Consider the following 23,254-nt stretch of genomic DNA (forward strand, 5'->3'; position numbering starts at 1 on the left):
TGACATGTGTCCAGATTTTGCTGCGTTTCCTGTTGACACTCACTTTCGTAACTTTTTCATGTTGTCATTCTGCATGCTGAGTTTTAGTAGCCTATATAGTGATTTAACATAAATAACGTCCTGATGGACCGCTGCCTCCTGCCAAAGGAAAGCGCTTAAAAGAAACACGACATTTATAGGATGAGAATTTAAAATGACGTCTCTTGACACGTTGTCTCAAGACAGCAACACAAAGTGTCCCATGAGAGTTTTAGTGTTGAGGTGAATGAGCTCTGTGTGTTTGTCCTGATGAAGATAATAACGTGTGAGCTCTGCCAGCAGGTTGGTGTGAAGGTGTGGACTCTGCTATGAATCAGGCTGAGGACCCAGAGGACGGAGTCCCTCCCTCTGAAGCCCCTCTGTGTGGGGAACATGACAGCCAGACCAAAGCTCAGAGGTGAGAGGACCATCTCCAACTGTCCTCTACTCGTCCCCATGTCCCAACGTCTCTGAATCACTGACTCTGCTTCTATGTGTGTGACCAGGACCCATCAGAGACCAGGACCTGGACCTGGACCCAGCTGTGTGTCCATGAAGAGTAACCAGTCTATGGATCTTCCTATACACATCAAAGACGTTGGTCCCTCTGTTGATGCAAGGTGAGGGTCTCAGGCTGATGATGAGGTGTTTCTACCAGACTCTCTGGTGGAGGTTCTGGGTTTCTTGCTCTAGGGCCCTTCAGCAGTGTCCAGTGAGGGAGGGAGAGCTCCATGGAGGACTTGGTGAGACCTGTTGGGACTAAACCAAACTGACTGGTGAAGAAAACAGTGAGCTGAAAGACTGAGCTGTTGATTCTCAGTGGGACCAGCAGGACCAGTAGACCTAAACCACTACAGGGAGTCATGTGGTCCACATCCAGACCTCACGTCATGGACCTTTACCTTGTTTTGGTCTCTGTGAGGACGGACACCATGTGAGCTGATGCTTCATGATTAGATGATGACGTGATGATGTAATCTCAGTGTTTCTTTCAGTTCACATCAGCAGAGAGGAAAGTCTCCTGAACCCAGATGTTTGTCCATGAAGAGTGATGGGTCTATGGGTCGTCTGGATGACTTCAAAGATGATCAGTCTATTGATCAATGGATTAACTTCAAAGATGGACGCCGTTCTTATGACCCAGAGTAAGTTCTTAAACAGATGAAGAACTGTTCTGATCCTCGGTCATGAATTACATGAATGTTTGTTCATTGTTTAACGTGTTGTTTCCATGACGATCCATCAGGACAGAACTCATTATCTTCATCTAACTCCAGGGTGTCAAACTCATCTTAGGTTTGGGTCAGATACTGTCCACTTTGATCTCAAGTGGGCCGGACCAGTAAAATCTTAGGCGATGGTCCGGTCGACGGGGGGCCGTCATTTCCAAGCGGGCGCTGCTGCCTGGAGGAACGCTGTGGTCTAAAAGGTCTAACACAGGGGAGCCCACACTTTATCAGCTCACAAGCTACTTGTCATCAACGCTTCAATCCAAGTCATGGCGATCGTCCGAATAATAACAACGAGCAGCAGCGGTAACCAAGGGAACAACAGCGCTGCAGACCGGGAGCACAAAACGAATCCATGTGAAGAAACAAGCAACAATAAGTTACTGCAGACATTCTTGTTGGTTACCTCACTCCATGACTAGACTGTTGTAAAAGAAGAGGGGAGCAGAGAGGAAAGTCTCCTGAACCCAGATGTTTGTCCATGAAGAGTGATCATTCTATGGGTCATCGGATTGACTCCAAAGATGGACGCCGTTCTTATGACCCAGAGTAAGTTCTTAAACAGATGAAGAACTGTTCTGATCCTCAGTCATGAATTACATAAATGTTTGTTCAGTGTTTAACGTGTTGTTTCCATGACGATCCATCATGACAGAACTCATTATCTTCATGTAACTGGTCTGTGTGAGTTTAAGTGTGAATCATTAACTGTAAACATCCTCAGATGTAAACACAATGTGAGCTAGTTCCTCCACATCAGGATCAGCAGAGGTCACATCTGGTTATATAATAAAGGTGGTAATATGTTCTGCAATAATATCGGCATGTTGTTAAATTCATCCTCTAAACACAGCTGTTGCTTGTCAGATGCAATCAGATGGACGGTGATGGCTGATCTTCGCTCTTAGAAGACGTGGCACATGGAAGGATTGGCGCTGTAGTGCAGCGCACCATCGGCCTGTTTAAGGGCAGATGGCGCTGCCTCGACTGCACTGGAGGGAGGTTATTGTTTACTCCTGAAAAGGTGTGAAACATCGTGCTGCGTGTGCTGTGCTACATGATGTGGCACAGCTTCCAAACGTGCCTCGACCCCCTGACGCCGATGTTGGCCCAGACCCTGTCCCCGATCCCCAATCATTGCCCCCAGTCTCTCATCAGGAGGGGACAGCTCCTGTGTCCCTTTCCCCCCCGGTGGAGACACACCTTGGCGATGGCGCGCTAAACGCTTTTTTGCATCCACTTTGATGTCAGACCAGTTTTTCTTTATTTGGGTACGAGGTCGTGAGGCTGCAGCGTTGCTCTGCAACCTTTTGCCCCTCAGGTGCCTTGTTGGCATCAGTGATGTCCACACTGTGTCCTCCAAAGAGCATCTTACTTCTCCTTCCCACCTCCCAATGATCATTTCCACTTCACACTGAGTGAAGTTACGTTTCTTTGTTTTCCTCTCAGTGTTTGTCATGATTTCGCAATCGATGAATATTAATTTGTGGGCGTTCCACAGACTATATATGGGCAACTATGGGCGTGACATGAAGCCGCAAAAGCTGCGCTGAATTTAGAAGTGATTGTGATTTATTAAGGGAAAACTGAGTAGGACGTTTTATAAGTCTGAATATTTCTGTGCGTACGCACGTCCTACGTTTCATCCGTACGCCACTTCTGGAGCAAATCCTACGCAAGCTTTTATAAATGAGGCCCCTGGTCCCCCTGGTCTAACACATGCGCTCACTCACAGAGTGCGACCCCCAGTGGACTGATTAGGAATAGCAGCTACTTTTATAGAAAAGCTATTTGTGTCTTTCTGTAATTCTCACAATAGTAAAGTCATCCAGCGAGCTGCACTGGACCCCCAGCAGACCAGATTTGGCCCTCGGGCCTTGAGTTAGACACCCATCATCTAACTGGTCTGTGTGTGTTTAAGTGTGAATCATTAATTGTAAACATCCTCAGATGTAAACACAATGTGAGCTAGTTCCTCCACATCAGGATAAGCAGAGGTCACATCTGGAGACAGCTGCAGGTTTCTGGAGTCAGATGACTGGGACTGAACATGTGATTAGAATAAACTCAGTGCTCTGTGGACCAGCTGACGTGGTCTCTGGACTCCATGCAGAGGTTTGGACAAAGTATCGTCAGTAGACTCTGTGAAAAGGTCCAAAGATTAGTTTCAGAAGATCTAAGGAGACTTCTAGAGGTCAGGGGACGGACTAAAGAGGTTTGGAGGAGTTCCATAGGACTTTGTACCAGATGCAGAGGTCTGCACACGTTGTTTTTATGACCCACAGTAAGAACTAAAACCAGATGAAACTGGTGACTGTCACTCAACTAATAAACTGTCCGTCATCATCGACAGTCTTCAGCATCTGGTTTCCATCATGATCAATCATGACAGAAGCCAATATCTTTAACTAATGTTGTATTGGTGTTGATGGTCCAAACACCATGTGAGCTGATGGTTCATGTTCCTCCACAGAGAGGACCAGGAGAGCTCAGAGGTTCCCACAGGTCCGTCTGCCCAGCAGCATCAAACACACCTGGACTCCATCTTCATGGTGTGTACATGAACAACTACTTTAACATCTCTCAGTTCACCATCATCTCCATACTGCACTTTGTTCAGATTACCCAGAATGCTTAGAGAAAGAGGATGAGGAGGTGCTGGATGAAGAGCAGAGGAGGAGCAGAGAGGCCGTTGTGAAGATCTCAGTGCACTTCCTGAGGAGAATGAAGCAGGATCAGCTGGCTGAGCGTCTGCAGAGCAGTAAGAGGATTTCTCTACAGAGTTACCATGCTGATACATGAGACCTTCACTAATGTCTCCAGAGATGGACAGAATATAATCATAGTCATTCTCTGAGGAAAGGACATGTTGAAATCTATTCTGTGACTCATTGATCTTCTTTGTTGTCTTCATTCAGGACTTCATGCTGCAGTTTGTCAGCGTGAACTCAAATCCAACCTGAAGAAGAAGTTCCAGTGTGTGTTTGAGGGGATCGCTAAAGCAGGAAACCCAACCCTTCTGAATGAGATCTACACAGAGCTCTACATCACAGAGGGAGGGACTGCAGAGGTCAATGAAGAACATGAGGTCAGACAGATTGAAACAGCATCCAGGAGACCAGCCAGACCAGAAACAACCATCAGACGAGAAGACCTCCTCAAAGCCTCAGCTGGAGGAGAGGAACCAATCAGAACAGTGATGACTAAGGGAGTGGCTGGCATCGGGAAAACCGTCTTAACACAGAAGTTCACTCTGGACTGGGCTGAAGACAAAGACCACCAGGACATACAGTTCACATTTCCATTCACCTTCAGAGAGCTGAATGTGCTGAGAGAGAAGAAGTTCAGCTTGGTGGGACTTGTTCATCACTTCTTCAGTGAAACCAGAGCAGCAGGAATCTGCAGGTTTGAGAAGTTCCAGGTTGTGTTCATCTTTGACGGTCTGGATGAGTGTCGATTTCCTCTGGACTTCCACAACAATGAGATCCTGACTGATGTCACAGAGTCGGCCTCAGTGGATGTGCTCCTCATAAACCTCATCACGGGGAAGCTGCTTCCCTCTGCTCGCCTCTGGATCACCACACGACCTGCAGCAGCCAGTCAGATCCCTCCTGAGTGTGTTGGCATGGTGACAGAGGTCAGAGGGTTCACCGACCCCCAGAAGGAGGAGTACTTCAAGAAGAGGTTCACAGATGAGGAGCAGGCCAGCAGGATCATCTCTCACATCAAGACCTCACGAAGCCTCCACATCATGTGCCACATTCCAGTCTTCTGCTGGATCACTGCTACAGTTCTGGAGGAGGAGTTGAAGACCAGAGAGGGAGGAGAGCTGCCCAAGACCCTGACTGAGATGTACATCCACTTCCTGGTGGTTCAGTCCAGACTGAAGAAGGTCAAGTACGATGGAGGAGCTGAGACGGATCCACACTGGAGTCCAGAGACCAGGAAGATGATCAAGTCTCTGGGAAAACTGGCCTTTGATCAGCTGCAGAAAGGCAACCTGATCTTCTATGAATCCGACCTGACAGAGTGTGGCATCGATATCAGAGCAGCCTCAGTGTACTCAGGAGTGTTCACTCAGATCTTCAGAGAGGAGAGAGGACTGTACCAGGACAAGGTGTTCTGCTTCGTCCATCTGAGTGTTCAGGAGTTTCTGGCTGCTCTTCATGTCCATCTGACCTTCTTCAGCTCTGGTGTCAATCTGCTGTCAGAAGAACAAACAACCTCCCTGTGGTCTAAAGTCTTTAGAGACAAACCAACACGTCTCTACCAGAGTGCTGTGGACGAGGCCTTACAGAGTCCTAATGGACACCTGGACTTGTTCCTCCGCTTCCTCCTGGGTCTTTCCCTTGAGACCAATCAGACTCTCCTACGAGGCCTGCTGACACAGACAGGAAGTCGCTCACAGACCAATCAGGAGACAGTCCAGTACATCAAGGAGAGGATCAGTGAGGATGTGTCTCCAGAGAAAAGCATCAATCTGTTCCACTGTCTGAATGAACTGAATGATGGTTCTCTAGTGGAGGAGATCCAACAGTCCCTTAGATCAGGAAGTCTCTCCACAGATGAACTGTCTCCTGCTCAGTGGTCAGCTCTGGTCTTCATCTTACTGTCATCAGAAGAAGATCTGGAGGTGTTTGACCTGAAGAAATACTCTGCTTCAGAGGAGGCTCTTCTGAGGCTGCTGCCAGTGGTCAAAGCCTCCAACAAAGTTCTGTAAGTACAGAGAGAGTTAATTCATGCATCAGAACTTAAATATGCTGCCATCTTTTATACTTACTGCTTCTTCTTCATCCCTCTCTTCAGACTGAGTGTCTGTAACCTCTCAGAGAGAAGCTGTGACGCTCTGTCCTCAGTTCTCAGCTCCCAGTCCTCTAGTCTGAGAGAGCTGGATCTGAGTAACAACCACCTGCAGGATTCAGGAGTGAAGCTGCTTTCTGCTGGAGTGAAGAGTCCACATTGTAACCTGGAGACTCTCAGGTAAGATTAAGTTAGTTTGTCTTCAATGATGCGTCTAGGGAACTCTGGAACCAGAGGATCTAATCTTAGAGACAAAACATGGGGCTAAACATCCTTTTTGTGAATTAATATCTGTGTTTCCATCACATCACGAGAACCTTGTAGACAAGACATATTTACCACATAGTAGCTTGAAAATAGACCGTCTGAAACACAATGTTCTTTCACGATAAAACATCACATGTTCATCCTGTTGTTCCTGTTATTCAGGCTTTATGATGTCCTGTTTCATATAATGAATGAATTAAAAGCAGAGGTGGGAAGAGACTGAAGATTATAATGTGTGTCTCTACAGTGATGATCTGCTGAGTGATGGTTGATTATTTCTGATTTGATGAAGATTCATTCCACATTCACACTCACTTTGTTCTCTTTCTTTCTATGGAAGGAGTCAGAAGGATGATAGAGAAGCCTAACTTTGAATTTAACTAATAAACAACAATAAATATCCCTGCCTCATCCTGATATTAATACCACAGTAATTTCTGTAAACAGTAGAGCACAATAAACCTTGTTCTATGTAGAACAAAAATAATTGTAAACACTTTCATGTTTTTTCATGTTCTAACTGATCGTATTTTAGTCCAAACTCATCATCAGAGGATTCAATATGAATACAAATGTTATTTTTCTTGTTTATTGTTGTCTCTTCAGACTGAGTGGTTGTAACCTCTCAGAGAGAAGCTGTGACGCTCTGTCCTCAGTTCTCAGCTCCCAGTCCTCTAGTCTGAGAGAGCTGGATCTGAGTAACAACCACCTGCAGGATTCAGGAGTGAAGCTGCTGTCTGCTGGAGTGAAGAGTCCACACTGTGAACTGGAGACTCTCAGGTCAGGATTCAATTAAAGTCCACTTGGTGTCTTTATTTACATCCATGGTACATTTCTGACTTTCATAAGATTCTTTCTGCTTCCATGATTTAAATCAAATATGTATTTTCCAACTCTTTCCATACACTATGTTTATTTTCAATATATTGTAAATATTTTAGATTATAGAGTTAGTAGTAATGTTATCAGGTTGTTGATGTACATTAGTGGGTGTTTAGTTGTGACTGGAAACCAGTCAGTAACCATGTTAATGTGACCCATCTGTACCTGATAGTATCTTAGTACTGCAGTGTCCTTCCAGCCCTCACAGCTCCCTCAGATCATGTGACATGTGTCTTATTCTGTGTGTCTCTAGGCTGTCAGGCTGTCTGATCACAGAGGAAGGCTGTGCTTCTCTGGCCTCAGCTCTGAGCTCCAACCCCTCCCATCTGAGAGAGCTGGACCTGAGCTACAATCATCCAGGAGACTCAGGAGTGAAGCTGCTGTCTGCTGGACTGGAGGATCCTCACTGGAGACTGGAGACTCTCAGGTATGAAGAGGCTGCAGCCACAGACCATCAGTCTGGTAGAGGAGGTAGAGCTGGAAACCTTTTCTCTGTCCCACTGTCAGCCTGGTTAATAAGACCCTGACACACCAAGCTGACCTCAAACTACCAGAGACTCATCAAACTGTTTGTGTCCCACATGAGACCATCAACACAGACAAAAGTAGTGGGAAACAGTAGCCAGGATGAGCCTGAACAGGGAGGAAGGTGATGAAAACCTTGTTTCTTTGGAGCTTTGTCTTGTCTCCACGTTATAAGAGAGGACAGTGTCTCCTGACACGTTGACGGCATCATGGTGGGTTGATATGAGTCAACGTGGTCACGCTGCAGGTTTGTGGGCTCTTAACAACTCAAACAACATGTTTAGATGCTGGTCCTCTGCCTCCAGTGTGTGTTTGTCCTTTAGTCCAGACATTATTATTAAGAGACAAACAGTCAGAGAAACAATCTGTTCAAAGCGTCTTGATGGATCATCACAGGAGGAACGTTTGGTGTTTTAAAGGAGATCAGCTTCACCTGCTTTTGGTGCTTTGCACTGAGTGACGGTTCCCTGGATGATAAGAGTGGACTTGTTGAAGCTACAGGTAACAGTCGGCCACAGACGCTCAGTGAAGAACCAACAGCTGATGGTGGACCTGGAATTAGTATCAACTATATCGTAGAAACGAACAGAACATACCAAAAAAACCCTATCCAGATAAATGTTGCCATCCGGATGGAGTGAATGTGATTGTGGTTGGATGAAAAGTGTTTGGAGCGGCTAGGGGGTCGTATTAGGTTACTAGCAAATGAGGAACTAACTTATGGACATTAATAGAATTATTAATAATCACTAAGATACTTCTCAGAATGAATAAATAACGGGGCACCACCCTGAGCTAACAAGGACTAATAACCAATACTATAAATCAAGTCTCATAATTGATATTTACTCCTTGAGAGTGAAGATGTTGGAAGGAGTTAAGTTCGAGCACTGGCGATGTATGTCAACGGTCACCACCATATAAATGCACAAGTAAACACAGGAAAACGGTTCTTTAAAGTATAACAGGGTTTATTAACTCACAGGAACACCGATCAAGATCACCTATAACTGCAACCAACAATCCCCATAACACTTATTTTAAACCTACTCACTAAACAAGCTGTGTGTGTGTGTGTGTGTGTGTGTGTGTGTGTGTGTGTGTGAGCACAGAGGGGGGTGAGAGAGAGAGGGGGGAAGACGAGGGGGGTGCAGGGAAGGAACGGCGGTGCGGTTGCGCGCAACAACAAGCGGAGTGCCGGTTATCACACTAGGGGGCGAGCGAGAGCAGCGGGGCGGAAGTGAGACCGTTAAATCAAACCACCGAGGAAGACGGGAACGTTAAACAGTGTAATACGACTACTGGACGCGAGGGGCGAGCGAGAGCGAGATGCAGGAAGTGTTCCACGTATTAAAGCAGGGGGGTCCAGACAGAAAAATATGTGAAAGGTTGAGCCGCTCACTAAAGTTAAGGTATATCACCTCTAGTGTATTAACAGTAATACAAATCAATCAATCAAATGTAGGTAAATTATGCTTGATAATTGAATAAACTTAAAGAAAAAAACTGCATAAATCACATGTCTGCATTAATGGGTTTTCATTTTTTTTACAAAAAGGGTTGGCAGCTCATCCTCAGATTGCTTCTTCGTCAGGATGGGGACCCCCTTCACAGCCCTGTATAAAGAGGGAAGGCTTTATTTAACCTACTTATGCAAATAATTTATCAGCTAACGTGTTTTAGAAAATGTTATCAACTTTAATTGACTGCATTTATTAAGTAATTGGGCTTTTGAACACATGAATACTGTGTAATATATTTGAACTCGCCTACAATGGGAACAGGGTTGCACTTAATGGGAGCAGTGATGCTGCTCTGGACTGAAGGACGGCTGGCAGGTCACGAGTAAGTTTGCTGGTTGAGATGTGAAGGACATCACAGAGATGGCTGTCGCTCATTTTGGTTCTCAATCTGCTTTTGTTCAGAGTTAACAGAGAAAATGTTTGCTCGCATGTGTATGTTGTGCCAAACAGACTGGTCATTCTTTTTGCGTGGCGTCGCATCAGAGGAAACTTGGCCTTTTCCAAGCTCCGGTAGAAGTCGGGTAGGGAGAGGAGCTCCATCTCGATGAGTTCTAATTGCAGACTCTCTTCCACTTCTTCTGCATCCAGCAGGAAGGGAGTTGAGAACAGCTTGATTTCTTTCTCAATGACAGAAACATCTTGGAAGCGCTGATTGAATTGTGTCATAAGAGTTGTGATCACAGAAACATATTTCCCCTTTTTAGCAGAGAGGTCGGGCTTTGGATGAGCACGTTTGATTTCGGACAGCGTAGGGAAGTGCGCAAGGTTGAAGTTGCGTAGTTGTGTCTCAAAAAGATGAAGCTTCGCACAGAAAGTTGTGGTACAAGCTGGTCTTTGCCTTGTAGGCTCTTGTTCAGTGAGTTCAGATGACCAGTAAGATCAACTAGAAAGGCAATAAGGGAATAAAACCGCTTCAGCACGGAGCCGCGACTAAGCCAGCGCACGTCACAATGATAGAGTACGTCCCCGTATTCAGCATCGACATCAGATAGGAAAGCCTAATTCTCTGTGGTAGAGCCCTCGTGCTCGAATTATGTTGACAGTTTTCACAACTGTGGTCATCACATCGCCAAGCTGGACTGTCTTGGCACAGAGAGCTTCTTGGTGGATGATACAGTGCAATTTTACAGCCTCGCCTCCACTCTCTGGCACCTTGGCGCACACCATAGATGCCATTCCTTTGGGCTCGCCTGTCATAGCGGGAGCCCCGTCCGTTGCAACTCCACACAGCTCGTCCCATTTAAGTTCCATCTTGTCAATTGCACCTGACGCGGCTTCAAAAATGTCCTCACCCGTTGTTGTGCCCTTTAGACTCCGAAGATCAAGCAGCTCCTCCGTGATGCAAAAGTCATCGTCAACTCCCCGCAAAGAAATGAACAGTTGTTCGGCATCTGTTGCATCTTTCATCACATGCAATGGAGTAAAAGTCAAAAGCACAAGCTTTATGTGACACTTGATTCTGTATGTTAGCTGACAAGTCTTCCATTCAACGCACAATTGTGTTTGTGGACATGCTCACGTTGTTGAATTCCTGCATCTTTTCCGGGCACATTATTCCAGCGACTTTAATGAGGCACTGTTTAACCAAGTCAGCGTCTGAGAAAGCTTTCCCGCGGCGCGCTATGAGTTGAGCTACCTCATAGCTAGCTATTGTAGCGTTTTCTTGTGTGTTGTTAGCAGGGTAAAAGTACTGTTGTTGAGCCTGCAGGTTAGCTGCCATGTGCTGGACTTTGTCCTCTCGCTCAGCAGCAGTGTAGGACGTGACGGTCGGATGCTTGGTTTCGTAGTGTCGTCGTACATTGGACTCTTTCATCACTGCAACCGTTTCATTGCAAATCAAACAGACACACTTCTCCTTGACTTCTTGTCCTTCTTCTTCTCCTGAAATGTTCTGCATTCACTTGCTATCTTGCGTTTCTTTGCTTCTGCCATTTTGTCGTCGCGGAAATTTTTTATTTGAAACATTTTTTTTGTGCAAAAGCTGCATTAGGACTGCAGCTAGTGAGTAGCTCCACCTACTGGTCAAACTAAGAACTACAATACAGTCAAGGGCAAGTTTCATGTCAGGAATCAGGAAACATTTATTAGCCAAAATATGTCAAATATACAAGGAATTTGTCTTGCCGGTTAGTGCGCGACAGTAGACAGACAAGACAACAGTGCACAAGTAATAAAATAAAGTGGAATGAAATGCTAATGCAATGGGTTAGTAGAATAAGGCTAAGGCTATGGGTTAGTATAAAACAAGGGAATAAAGTTAAAAAAATTTAAATATTAAAAAGTTAAATAGAAAAATATTAAGCATAAAAGTGCACTAACGAACAAGTAACAGACAAGAGACAAAGTGACAAACGACAAAGTGATTAATTGCAGTTAAAGTGGCATGTGCAGTATGAGGGGGAGTGACCGGTGGAGTGTTAGTCAGGCAGTGGGGGGCCGGCTCTGTTGATGAGCCCGACTGCCGACGGGAAGAAACTTTTGGTGTGGCGGGAGGTCGTAGTCCTGATGGACCTCAGCCTCTTGCCAGATGGAAGGGGCACAAACAGTTTTTGTCCAGGGTGGGAGGGGTCGGCTACGATCTTTTTAGCTCGCTTCAGAGACCTGGAAGCGAACAAGTCCTGCAGGGACGGCAGATTGCAGCCAATCACCCTCTCTGCGGAGCGGAGGACACGCTGCAGCCTGCCCTTGTCCTTGGCTGTGGCTGCAGCGTACCAGACGGTGACGGAGGAGCAGAGGATGGACTCGATGATGGCTGTGTAGAAGTGGACCATCATCGTCTTTGGCAGGTTGAATTTCTTCAGCTGCCTCAGGAAGAACAACCTCTGCTGAGCCTTCTTGGTGATGGAGCTGATGTTCAGCTCCCACTTGAGGTCCTGGGTGATGATGGAGCCCAGGAAACGGAAGGAATCCACAATAGTGACGGGGGAGTCACACAGGGTGATGTGTGTGTGATGTCCACCTACTGGTCAAACTAAGAACTACAATACAGTCAAGGGCAAGTTTCATGTGTGGGCCACATTCCATTCTATTTTTATAATTTGCTGCGGGCCAATAAAAAATGGATCCCGGGCCGCAGTTGGCCCGCGGGCCGTACTTTGGACACCCCTGTATTAAAGCAACGAGGAAGACGACAGTTGCACTGCTATGGCAACGCTATCTGTTGCTAGGGACTACGGCTTGGACGAAGGAGGGGGGGGATACTTAGACGCGGCGCAAGGAGATTCTGTCCCGCGACCAGCGGAACGTAGATCAGCAACGTGAATCAGGATGGTCGGATCCATGTGTGTGCAGTTACAGAACCAACGATGTGGCTGGCGATACGAAATGAAACCACAGGCAAACGGATCTCACGGCGGAGACCCAGGAAAAGAAAAGAAAATAAGGAACTATTCTGACCATGAGACATCATTCAACAGCGTAACACAGTCGGCGCTTTCACTCTCTTACAGCAAACGTATCACAGCATCAGATCAACAGGGGACATTACGACATTTGCAGGTACACATTCAAACATAAATCAAAGGTAACGGATTCGTTGATCCGGACTCTATCGCACCACGTTATGACTGAACAAATCAAATAAACATCAAGTTCATATCAACACGCTAAATTAGTCTGCCCAGAAAACAAGTGTTACTGTTTGATGGCCGTTGGTCATCAGCGTCCAGCTGACTGAGGACAGTTGAGCTCCGCGTAGGAAAACTCAGTGGATGAAGGCGATTTCGGCCGTGGGGTCCGAAATTCTCGTTGGGAACAGAGGCGGCGGGGGGTCAGAGAGCAGCTGTCTCTCCGGTCCTCTGGAGTCAACAGGAATGAAATCAAAAGGGAAAAGAAAGCGGGACGTAGTGGAGCGCGAGTCTTGAGTTCGTCCAGCGAGATTAAGACTGAAACTTGGGAATTGGAGGGAAAGAAAAGAAACCAAACAACGTTGTGTTGTCTCGATCTGTCACTAACGGGAAGTCAGGCGAAAGAGATCGATCCTTTGGCGCAATCTCTTCCTATGAACTTGAGGTCCATAAATAAATGTCACTGTCCTCGGCCAATGGGAGCGCTCGGTGTTCTTTGGTACGTCCTCTTTTTATGGCCAAGGGGGTCTGGAGAGCTGCAGGGGTCCTGTTATCAGCCCCTGGCATCAGGCCACGGGGGACCCCTATATGTTTGTGTTCTTCCTTTGTCCTCAGTGAAGAAACACGTGGTGAGGTTCATTAGCAGGGTGGAGGCCCAACACAAGTATGAACATTTAGCATCCAGACACCCGATTGGTTTTCTCCGCCATGCGCCTGCAGATCAGAGCGACGGCGGGTGTGAAAAGTGGTCGGTGGAAGGATTCTTTGTCAGAAGCCACAAGCCGATCTCAGTTGGTATTTAGCGACATGGACCCTCCTCCTCCTCCTCATGCAGATTCCATGTAACGTTACATGAGGACCTTCATGACCATGAGTTTGTTGTTTTCTACCTTTATGGAGAATCTGCCACAACACAGCGACTTGCAAGTAGCGCAGCGCCTTAAATAAAGTCACGTGTGTCTTTATGCGGCTTTAGAAATGAACACAAAGGGATTCTGTATTTGCTCATAAAGTCTGAAAAACGGCTTATTTGGCCGATGTTTTGATAAGCGACCGAAGCCAGTTCAGTGTTTCCATCATTATAACAGGGGTGCCCCCCCATGAAGTAGTACAACGGGGAGACACTGCAGTCCACCTGATCAATGGGACAACGTGGACGTCCTCCGACTCGCCGCATTCAGCCTCACTGGAAAATGGCTTCTGCTTTTATGTGTTACAGTTGTGTGATAAAGTGTTTGCTGCCTTCCTGATTCCTCATTTCTTTCATGTTCAGGCATGAAAATCCCTCACCTTTTTTTGGGGGGGGGTATGGCAGCAAATCACTGTCAAAATTCCAGAGCGCAAATCAGGTTGATGCGCGTAAATCAAACATCCGCGAGCAAATAAATAAATAAATAAATAAATATCTCTCGTGAGACGGACTTTTGAACGTGAACTTCGTTGCTCGCGAGGAGAATCTCTGCTCGCTCTCGATGGAATTTTCTACGCGGTCGCTGTTGTTCTTTCTGACAGTAAGGGGGCGGAGCCAGTCACCATGGTCTCTACACCTGATTGGTTACAAACCCCGTCTTTGGATTGGCTGGAGTGATGCATTCACACAACTATAGAAGCCCATTTCCGCACTGAAGAAAGGGGATAGAAAGTCTAAATTACGAGATAAAACGTTGTGAAAACACAAACGCCACCTTTATGTAACCGTAGTGGAGCGTAGATGACAACCAGCTACAAGCATCATTTACCATCATTACCGGCACATTAAGACCGATGCGTCCAGCTCGCAGACCGGCTGGTGATTTGCCGCCATAGCAGTCAAACGTTTGGCGTCGGGGCGGGTGGATGGGGGGGTGGGGAGGTGGAGATAGTGCTTTCAGGGTCCGATGGATGCTGCGAGGTGCGTCCGCTCCCGCCGCCCCCCTCGCCATCCACGCCTTAAATCTTCGGCTGCTTTTAGAATAACTTATTTCCCCGTTAAGATGGTTCAGCTGCTGTAGAGAAAAGGGCGCCGTCTCTCGCTCTTTAATCTCATGAAGTGCTCGGCGAGAACGACAGCTTTGTTTCTCCGACGCGCCCTGAATGCAGCTCCATATCTCACGCGATTGAGCGTCGCTCAGCATCTCGCCGTCGTAGACGAACTTTGGCGTGTTTGGCAGAGCGCCTTGAGCGCCGTGTACAACCAGTATGGATCAACCGATTAACCAATTGATCCATATATATAAGGCGCTCCGGATTATAAAACACTGTCGCTTCGTGAGGAAATTAAAGCCTTTTAAGTGCTCCTTGGAGTGCGGACAATGCGGTATGTTGACTTTAATACTACAAGAGGGCGCCGCGTTTGTTAAACAACGACAGGCGGACAAGAGCAGCCGTTTCCAGTGAGAGCCGTATTGTTTTATTAATCTGTTCGTTTAAATTGTTTGTGCTTCATCAATTAATGTTTCACATAACTAATGTGCCGCATCATAAATATTTCTATATTAATTTCAAACTTTTCAAAATTGAAAATTAAAAACGTTTTATTTATTTACTGTAAATAACCTCACGCGGCCCACCGGGGGGCCGCGGCCCACACTTTGGGAATCAATGTCTTAAACTATTTACTCCACAGCATGAACATCATCATTGTTCATCAGGATTTAAGACTTCATAAAAACCTTTTTCCACCAGAAGATGAACATTATCTATGGAGCCAGAAGATCTAATCTAAGAGACTAAACTAGGGACAAAAATCTGTTTATGTTTCCATCACATCATCGGATCCTTGTGGAACCAACACGTCTGATACGGAGGGAATTAAAACACAATGTTGGCTCACGATAAATCATCACAGGGTCGTCCTATTAATCCTCTTATTCATTCTGTGTGATGTTATTTTAATATGGTTCATTGAGGGAAATGGGAAAATCAGAGGTGTAAAAGAGACTGAAACTTGGATTTCTGGCGCTTCAGTGACAATCTGCTTGGAGTTTGATGGTTGCTCATTTAAGGTGTAGATGGTAACTGACATTAAATTAGCAAATAAAGATCCTTTTTAATCACTTTCCTTTTTTAGTAGTCTATTCTACACTAGTACTTGTATAAACACTTAACTGGTTTCATATAAAATAGGATTTCATTTTAACAGCAATGTTATTTTTCTTGTTGATTGTTGTCTCTTCAGACTGAGTGTCTGTAACCTCTCAGAGAGAAGCTGTGACGCTCTGTCCTCAGTCCTCAGCTCCCAGTCCTCTAGTCTGAGAGAGCTGGATCTGAGTAACAACCACCTGCAGGATTCAGGAGTGAAGCTGCTTTCTGCTGGACTGAAGAGTCCACACTGTGAACTGGAGACTCTCAGGTCAGGATTCAATTAAAGTCCACTTGGTGTCTTTATTTATATCCATGGTACATTTCTGACGTTCATAAGATTCTTTCTGCTTGCATGATTTAAATCAAATATGTATTTTCCAACTATTTCCATAAAATGTGTTTATTTTCAATATAATGTAAATATTTGACATTATGGAGTTAGTGGTAATGTTATAAGGTTGTTGATGTACATTAGTGGGTGTTTAGTTGTGACTGGAAACCAGTCAGTAACCATGTTAACATGACCCCTCTGTACCTGATAGTATCTCAGTACTGCAGTGACCTTCCAGCCCTCACAGCTCCCTCACATCATGTGACATGTGTCTTATTCTGTGTGTCTGCAGGCTGTCAGGCTGTCTGATCACAGAGGAAGGCTGTGCTTCTCTGGTCTCGGCTCTGAGCTCCAACCCCTCCCATCTGAGAGAGCTGGACCTGAGCTACAATCATCCAGGAGACTCAGGAGTGAAGCTGCTGTCTGCTGGACTGGAGGACCCTCACTGGAGACTGGAGACTCTCAGGTATGAAGAGGCTGCAGCCACAGACCATCAGTCTGGTAGAGGAGGTAGAGCTGGAAACCTTTTCTCTGTCCCACTGTCAGCCTGGTTAATAAGACCCTGACACACCAAGCTGACCTCAAACTACCAGAGACTCATCCAACTGTTTGTGTCCCACATGAGACCATGAACGCAGACAGAAGTAGTGAGGATCAGTAGCCAGGATGAGCCTGAACAGGGAGGAAGGTGATGAAAGCCTTGTTTCTCTGGAGCTTTGTCTTGTCTCCACGTTATAAGAGAGGACAGTGTCTCCTGACACGTTGACGGCATCATGGTGGGTTGATATGAGTCAACGTGGTCACGCTGCAGGTTTGTGGGCTCTTAACAACTCAAACAACACTTGGATGTTTAGATGCTGGTCCTCTGCCTCCAGTGTGTGTTTGTCCTTTAGTCCAGACATTATTATTAAGAGACAAACAGTCAGAGAAACAATCTGTTCAAAGCGTCTTGATGGATCATCACAGGAGGAACGTTTGGTGTTTTAAAGGAGTTCAGCTTCACCTGCTTTTGGTGCTTTGCACTGAGAGATGGTTCCCTGGATGATAAGAGTGGACTTGTTGAAGCTACAGGTGACAGTCGGCCACAGACGCTCAGTGAAGAACCAACAGCTGATGGTGGACCTGGAATTAGTATCAACTATATCGTAGAAATGAACAGAACATACCAAAAAAAACATCCAGATAAATGTTGCCATCCGGATGGAGTGAATGTGATTGTGGTTGGATGAGAAGTGTTGTGAGCGGCTAGGGGGTCGTATTAGTTTACTAGCAAATGAGGAACTAACTTATGGACATTAATAGAATTATTAATAATCACTAAGATACTTCTCAGAATGAATAAATAACGGGGCACCACCCTGAGCTAACAGGGACCAATAACCAATACTATAAATCAAGTCTCATAATTGATATTCACTCCTTGAGAGTGAAGATGTTGGAAGGAGTTAAGTTCGAGCACTGGCGATGTATGTCAACGGTCACCACCATATAAATGCACAAGTAAACACAGGAAAACGGTTCTTTAAAGTATAACAGGGTTTATTAACTCACAGGAACACCGATCAAGATCACCTATAACTGCAACCAACAATCCCCATAACACTTATTTTAAACCTACTCACTAAACAAGCAATCAAAACCAGAGTGTGTGCGTGTGCGTGTGCGTGTGCGTGTGCGTGTGTGTGTGTGTGTGTGTGTGTGAGCACAGAGGGGGGTGAGAGAGAGAGAGAGGGGGGGAGACGAGGGGGGTGCAGGGAAGGACGGCGGTGGGGTTGCGCGCAACAACAAGCGGAGTGCCGGTTATCACACTAGGGGGCGAGCGAGAGCAGCGGGGCAGAAGTGAGACCGTTAAATCAAACCACCGAGGAAGACGGGAACGTTAAACAGTGTAATACGACTACTGGACGCGAGGGGTGAGCGAGAGCGAGATGCAGGAAGTGTTCCACGTATTAAAGCAGGAGGGTCCAAACTTTTTTCACTGAGGGCCATAGACAGAAAAATATGCGAAAGGTTGAGCCGCTCACTAAAGTTAAGGTATATCACCTCTAGTGTATTAACAGTAATACAAATCAATCAATCAAATGTAGGTCAATTATGCTTGATAATTTATTATACTTACAGAAAAAACTGCATAAATCACATGTCTCCATGTTGCATGATCTCACGGCGGAGACCCGGGAAAAGAAAAGAAAATAAGGAACTATTCTGACCATGAGACATCATTCAACAGCGTAACACAGTCGGCGCTTTCACTCTCTTACAGCAAACGTATCACAGCATCAGATCAACAGGGGACATTACGACATTTGCAGGTACACATTCAAACATAAATCAAAGGTAGCGGATTCGTTGATCCGGACTCTATCGTACCACGTTATGACTGAACAAATCAAATAAACATCAAGTTTATATCAACACGCTAAATTAGTCTGCCCAGAAAACCCGTGTTACTGTTTGATGGGCGTTGGTCATCAGCTTCCAGCTGACTGAGGACAGTTGAGCTCCGCGTAGGGAAACTCAGTGGATGAAGGCGATTTCGGCCGTGGGGTCCGAACTTCTCGCTGGGAACAGAGGCGGCGGGGGGTCAGAGAGCAGCTGTCTCTCCGGTCCTCTGGAGTCAACAGGAATGAAATCAAAAGGGAAAAGGAAGCGGGACGTAGTGGAGTCTTGAGTTCGTCCAGCGAGATTAAGACTGAAACTTGGGAATTGGAGGGAAAGAAAAGAAACCAAACAACGTTGTGTTGTCTCGATCTGTCACTAACGGGCAGTCAGGCGAAAGAGATCGATCCTTTGGCGCAATCTCTTCTTATGAACTTGAGGTCCAGGTTACAGGCCAGTGACTTTCTATTCAGAATGTTGGTCCCTGGGACAAAACCAGCTGAAAACCCCTAGAGGGGAAACATCCTTCTCACCTTTTTCACCCGTGACCCGTTTTCATGCCTGCATGTCACACTTAAATGTTTCAGATCATCAAACTAATGTAAATATTAGACACAGATAACGCAAGTAAACACAAAATGCAGTTTGTATCATTAAGGGGAGAAAAGAATCCAAACCTAAATGGCCCTGTGTGAAAAAGTGATGAAAACATAAATGAAGTGAGGTTCATCACATCTTTGGAAAGCCCAGTTCCATTTCTCCAGCCACAGCCGTTCTCAATCTAGAAATCACTTAAATAGGAGCTGCCTGACAAAGTGAAGTAGACCACAAGATCCTCACAAGCGAGACATCAGGCTGCGATCCAAAGACATTCAGGAACAAATGAGGAACAAAGTCATTGAGATCCATCAGTGTGGAAAAGGTGACAAAGCCATTTGTAAAGTTTTGGGACTCCAGCGAACCACAGGGAGAGACATTGTCCACAAATGGGGACAACATGGAAACATGCACATTGTGTGAACACTGAATGATCTGTATCTGCTTTATCTTTATGAAACAGTTTAATGTGAATGTTCCTTTGCACACGTCCCATGAAGCTTGATCTGTAGCATGACGTCATTTCTCCCGTTTGAATTCACATCTGGTGAAAGTACAGTGACAGGTCCATTTCTTATTTGTTATCCATTCATCTTCTTCATGAATATATTCCAGCACCTCGTCGCTGTGTGACGCCTGACTGACAGTCTGTGGTCGTCTGTAAGTAGTGGTAGAAGAAGAAGAGGTGCTCCATGTGGACATGAAGGACAAAGCTGTGTGTGAGAGTGATGTAATGTCCATGTCTCCATGCTGCTCTGACCCCCCTCCTCCTTTCAGGGTGGAGCCTGATGGAGTCCGATGGTTGAGACCAGGTCTGAGGAAGTGTAAGTGTGCTTTGATTCATGAAGATTCAACCATCTTCACACTGTGACATCACTCATTCACCTCTGTGACGTCATCATCAACGTGTCAGTAGATGAACACATGATTAATAACTGCAGCTGTATTGTGTCTTGTTCTCTCATCAGATTCCTGTGAACTCACAATCGACACAAACACAGTAAACAAACAACTCAAACTGTCTGACAACAACAGGAAGGTGACACGTGTGAAGGAGGATCAGTCACATCCTGATCATCCAGACAGATTTGACTGCTGTTATCAGCTGCTGTGTAGAACTGGTCTGACTGGTCGCTGTTACTGGGAGGTCGAGTGGAGAGGAGGAGTTTATGTATCAGTGTGTTACAGAGGAATCAGGAGGAAAGGAGACAGTTATGACTGTGTGTTTGGATACAATGATCAGTCCTGGAGTCTGAGATGCTCTAATGGAGGTTACTATGTCCGTCACAATGAGACAGTAACACGCAACACCTCCTCCTCCTTCTCCTCCTCCTCCTCCTTCTCCTCCTCCTCTGGTAGAGTAGCAGTGTATGTGGACTGTCCTGCTGGCTCTCTGTCCTTCTACAGAGTCTCCTCTGACACACTGATCCACCTCCACACCTTCAGCACCACATTCACTGAACCTCTTTATCCTGGGTTCAGTTTCTGGTCTGGTTCCTCAGTGTCTCTGTGTCCTCTTCAGGAGGGAGAGTCTCCTCCTGGTGGAGAACCTTCCTCTCTGCTCACCACATAGTTCAGTCTGTACAGCTGATGGTGGTTCATGTGGGTGTAGATGCAGGTGGAGCAGGTGAGGGGTACCTGAGCTGGTCTGGACTCTGGGGGGTCCACAGCTCTCTGGGACTCAGATGGAAGTGTGAAAGAGCTCAGCTTAATGCTGCTGTGCTCCTTCAATCAATAGATGATCATTTAGATATTGGCTCCTAATTAGGCTTTAATCTTCATCTGTATGTGTTCAAGAAGACATTTTATAAGACGCTCTTTCATCTGTCCCCCCATATGAGACAAATGTGTCCTTATGTGTGTGTGCGCTTCATCAGCAATAATAAAAACAAGGTGAAGAAGGAAAATATGAACGTGTAATTCTTTTTGAGCCCATTTTAACTTCAAATCTTTCTAAATCTGTTGAGTGAAATCAAATCTAATTTCACATAATCAGGTTTGTTTTGAACAAGAAGCTTTTTAATGGTTCAGCAAACCTCTCAAGGAAATATTGAATATGCGTTACTTGTGTTTTTATTCCCCATAATGTCATTTACAACATTTACTCCATGTGTTACTTTAACAGAAATACAATTGTTTGGCTCTAATGTTAATAAATGACTTTTATTGGAAACAACTGTACATGTTTAAACAGGCCATCAAATAAAGATGCTTTCAACACGCTGTATTATTTCTTTTGACATGAAATACTCTGATCCTTTTTAAAGATGCTGTACTATTGACTTTTGTACTATTTCCTCCATAATATCTGTATTTATTCTACAGCCCTGTTGCTGTGTCAATAGCACAGAGGAAACATTGGTGGTGCAGCATGTTGAAGAAGGAAGTGAGTAAATAAAGAAATGAGTAATGAATAAGTTACTTTATTAACCTTATTAACCTTCACGCAGAGCCGTCTCACAACAACACAAACTACTGAGCTCGCTACTTCAGGTGCAACTTGAAGCTTTCATTCTGCACCAAATATCACACTTAAGTCACCAACAAAAACACACAAAGCACAAGCACACATTTGATAACAGGGTGGAGTTTATCTCCTCACAAAGTGGAGTATTGAAAGTGTTAAATGGGATTTCCCGCCAAAATAAAAGACAAACAGCAGCAGCATTGCCACTAAATGCAATAAAACCCGCGTTGTGCAGCGTGGACAGAAAGAGGAACGGCTTTAACTTTCCATCTCTTAATAACATGGTTATTGTGGCTGAAAGAAATGATTACAATAAAGTACATCCTCATTCTGCTCTAAAGCAGGTGTGTCAAACTCATCGTAGGTCACTTTGATCTCCAGCCATGTCCAGGGCTGATATGAAGGTCCAAGGTGATTCTATGTGGACGTTTCTCCAGGTTTCATGGCTCGGCTTGACCTCCTCACGCACAAACGCATGAGGACCGTCACCGACTACTTCCTGGCTCCCTGATGGGAAGCTTCCGGATGCTGGTTGGCAACGTTCTTGAAGAGTTAAAGGTAACTGACCTTTAAAGGCCGACTAACCTGTGAGATCCATCTCTCATGGATATGTAGGTGTCACGGTGTGGTTCACTTCCTGTTGTATTTTGTAGTTTTCTGCCACTCGTGTCCCCGGGTAACTTCACTTCCTGCCTTGTCCCGTCATCCCCTGTGATTGTCTAATAGTTTCCACCTGTGTCCAATCACCTGCACCTCCCTTGTGTATTTAAGCCGTGTGTCTCCTGTGTCACTTGTCGCGTCATTGTCTTTCGTCTCACATGTTGCCTGCTGTTTTTCCTCCCGGTTCCTGTGTTTTTGGATCTAGTAATTATTAAAGTCTTTTGTGTTTCCTGACAACTCTGCGTTTGAGTCCTGCCTTCCACCCCCAACCCTGACAGTAGGTCTGTGCATCCTGCTGCTCCTTCACTGCACTATATTCTGTAGTGATGCTTTTACATTGATTATCCAACTTGATGTAATGCCTTTGGTACATCTGCTCATCCAGATGTGCAATGGCAGGGAAAGGCCAATCTATGGATGTAAACCAAAGTCGGTGTCTGGTGAGGCTGTGGTGCAGAACTTCAGCCTGTGCATCACGGCTCAGCTAACCGGCTCTCTGCTGTTTCCTGTCAATAAGCATCCAAACTGAAAGAACTCATTCCCCATGTGGGCCTGAGTTCCACAGTGAGTCCGTGCATCTGAAGCTCAGTCAATCAGCAAGTGTGACATGTGGGGAACAAAGAAGTTAGTGACAATACTACAGGCAGCCTGAATGTAGAACTTCTGGATGATCCTCCTTCCTCCAGCACATGAAGCAGCTGCAGAGTTACAAACATGAGTGTGAAAGGAAGGCCACACGTGTGCCTGTTTGCTGTGAAGGAGAGATGTTCAGGCCAGGAGATAACGTACAATATGGGGATTCTTGTTGGCCGTGGCGACCAATGGTGCCTTTATGTTCCCTTTTATTCCCCATATGTGTGTTTTTACAAGTTAACCGGCCCTTAAAGTCCCAGTAAAAGTGAAGCAGAGCCATTTGACCTTCTGGATTTAGCTGCTCCAACAGCAGA

The 23,254-nt window shown here is 45.6% G+C and overlaps 1 protein-coding gene and 1 long non-coding RNA gene across 2 annotated transcripts in view; one reads left to right on the top strand and one right to left on the bottom strand.

Annotated features, from left to right (window-relative positions):
* The window catches only part of LOC144390376 (uncharacterized), a 345,224-nt gene that overhangs the window by 155,294 nt on the left and 166,676 nt on the right, over window positions 1-23,254 (bottom strand). The window lies entirely within an intron of this gene.
* Window positions 571-21,400, top strand: LOC144390453 (uncharacterized). Its single transcript, XM_078096950.1, has 4 exons — window positions 571-577; window positions 5,996-6,227; window positions 6,921-7,094; window positions 16,497-21,400. The coding sequence occupies exons 1-4, from the start codon at window positions 571-573 to the stop codon at window positions 16,768-16,770; spliced, it is 687 nt and encodes a 228-aa protein (XP_077953076.1). The 3' UTR covers window positions 16,771-21,400.

The sequence above is a fragment of the Gasterosteus aculeatus genome, chromosome 21 (genome assembly GCF_964276395.1).
Source record: "Gasterosteus aculeatus chromosome 21, fGasAcu3.hap1.1, whole genome shotgun sequence".
NCBI classification, from domain to species: Eukaryota; Metazoa; Chordata; class Actinopteri; order Perciformes; family Gasterosteidae; genus Gasterosteus; species Gasterosteus aculeatus.